This window comes from Ogataea philodendri, assembly GCF_020536065.1.
Source record: "Ogataea philodendri strain CBS6075 chromosome Unknown scaffold112, whole genome shotgun sequence".
NCBI lineage: Eukaryota > Fungi > Ascomycota > Pichiomycetes > Pichiales > Pichiaceae > Ogataea > Ogataea philodendri.
This window is the reverse complement of record NW_025764268.1, coordinates 1-416: the sequence shown is the minus strand read 5'-3', so window position 1 is coordinate 416 and position 416 is coordinate 1. Positions and strand designations below refer to the sequence as shown.

General features: G+C 37.7%; 1 protein-coding gene across 1 annotated transcript; it reads left to right on the top strand.

Annotated features, from left to right (window-relative positions):
* OGAPHI_007473 (uncharacterized protein) lies at positions 1–416 on the top strand (the record flags this gene model as incomplete). The annotated part of the gene is made up of 1 exon (XM_046208873.1): positions 1–416. A coding segment is annotated over one exon (416 nt), but the record flags the coding sequence as incomplete, so codon positions are not given.

Genomic DNA, 416 nt, shown 5'->3' with positions numbered 1-416 from the left:
AGAGTGAATCCACTTTGAAAGATCCATCGTTATCTGAAATCTTAAAAGATGGTAGAATTCCTACCAAGAACAGTTTTTTTTACTATCGAAACAGAGTTACACCACATATTCGTAATTCTGAGCGTGAACACGATGCAATTGCTATCTCCAAGATAGCAAGTGGATTTTATAACAACGAGTTATCAGAATCTGAGAGGCAGCGGTTAAAACTGGATGCAAAGAAAGAATATGATAAATTCCTTATCCAAAGACGTAAGGTTGCAGAACAGTTCATAGATACTTACGACAAAGCCGATGATTGTGCTCTAGTATACCAACAGCTGAAAGAGTATAAGTCGCAATTACCACTAGAAGAGTCCCTAACAAAATTAACAGAAGCAGTTGAAAGATTGAGCTCCCAGGTTTCCAACACTCCT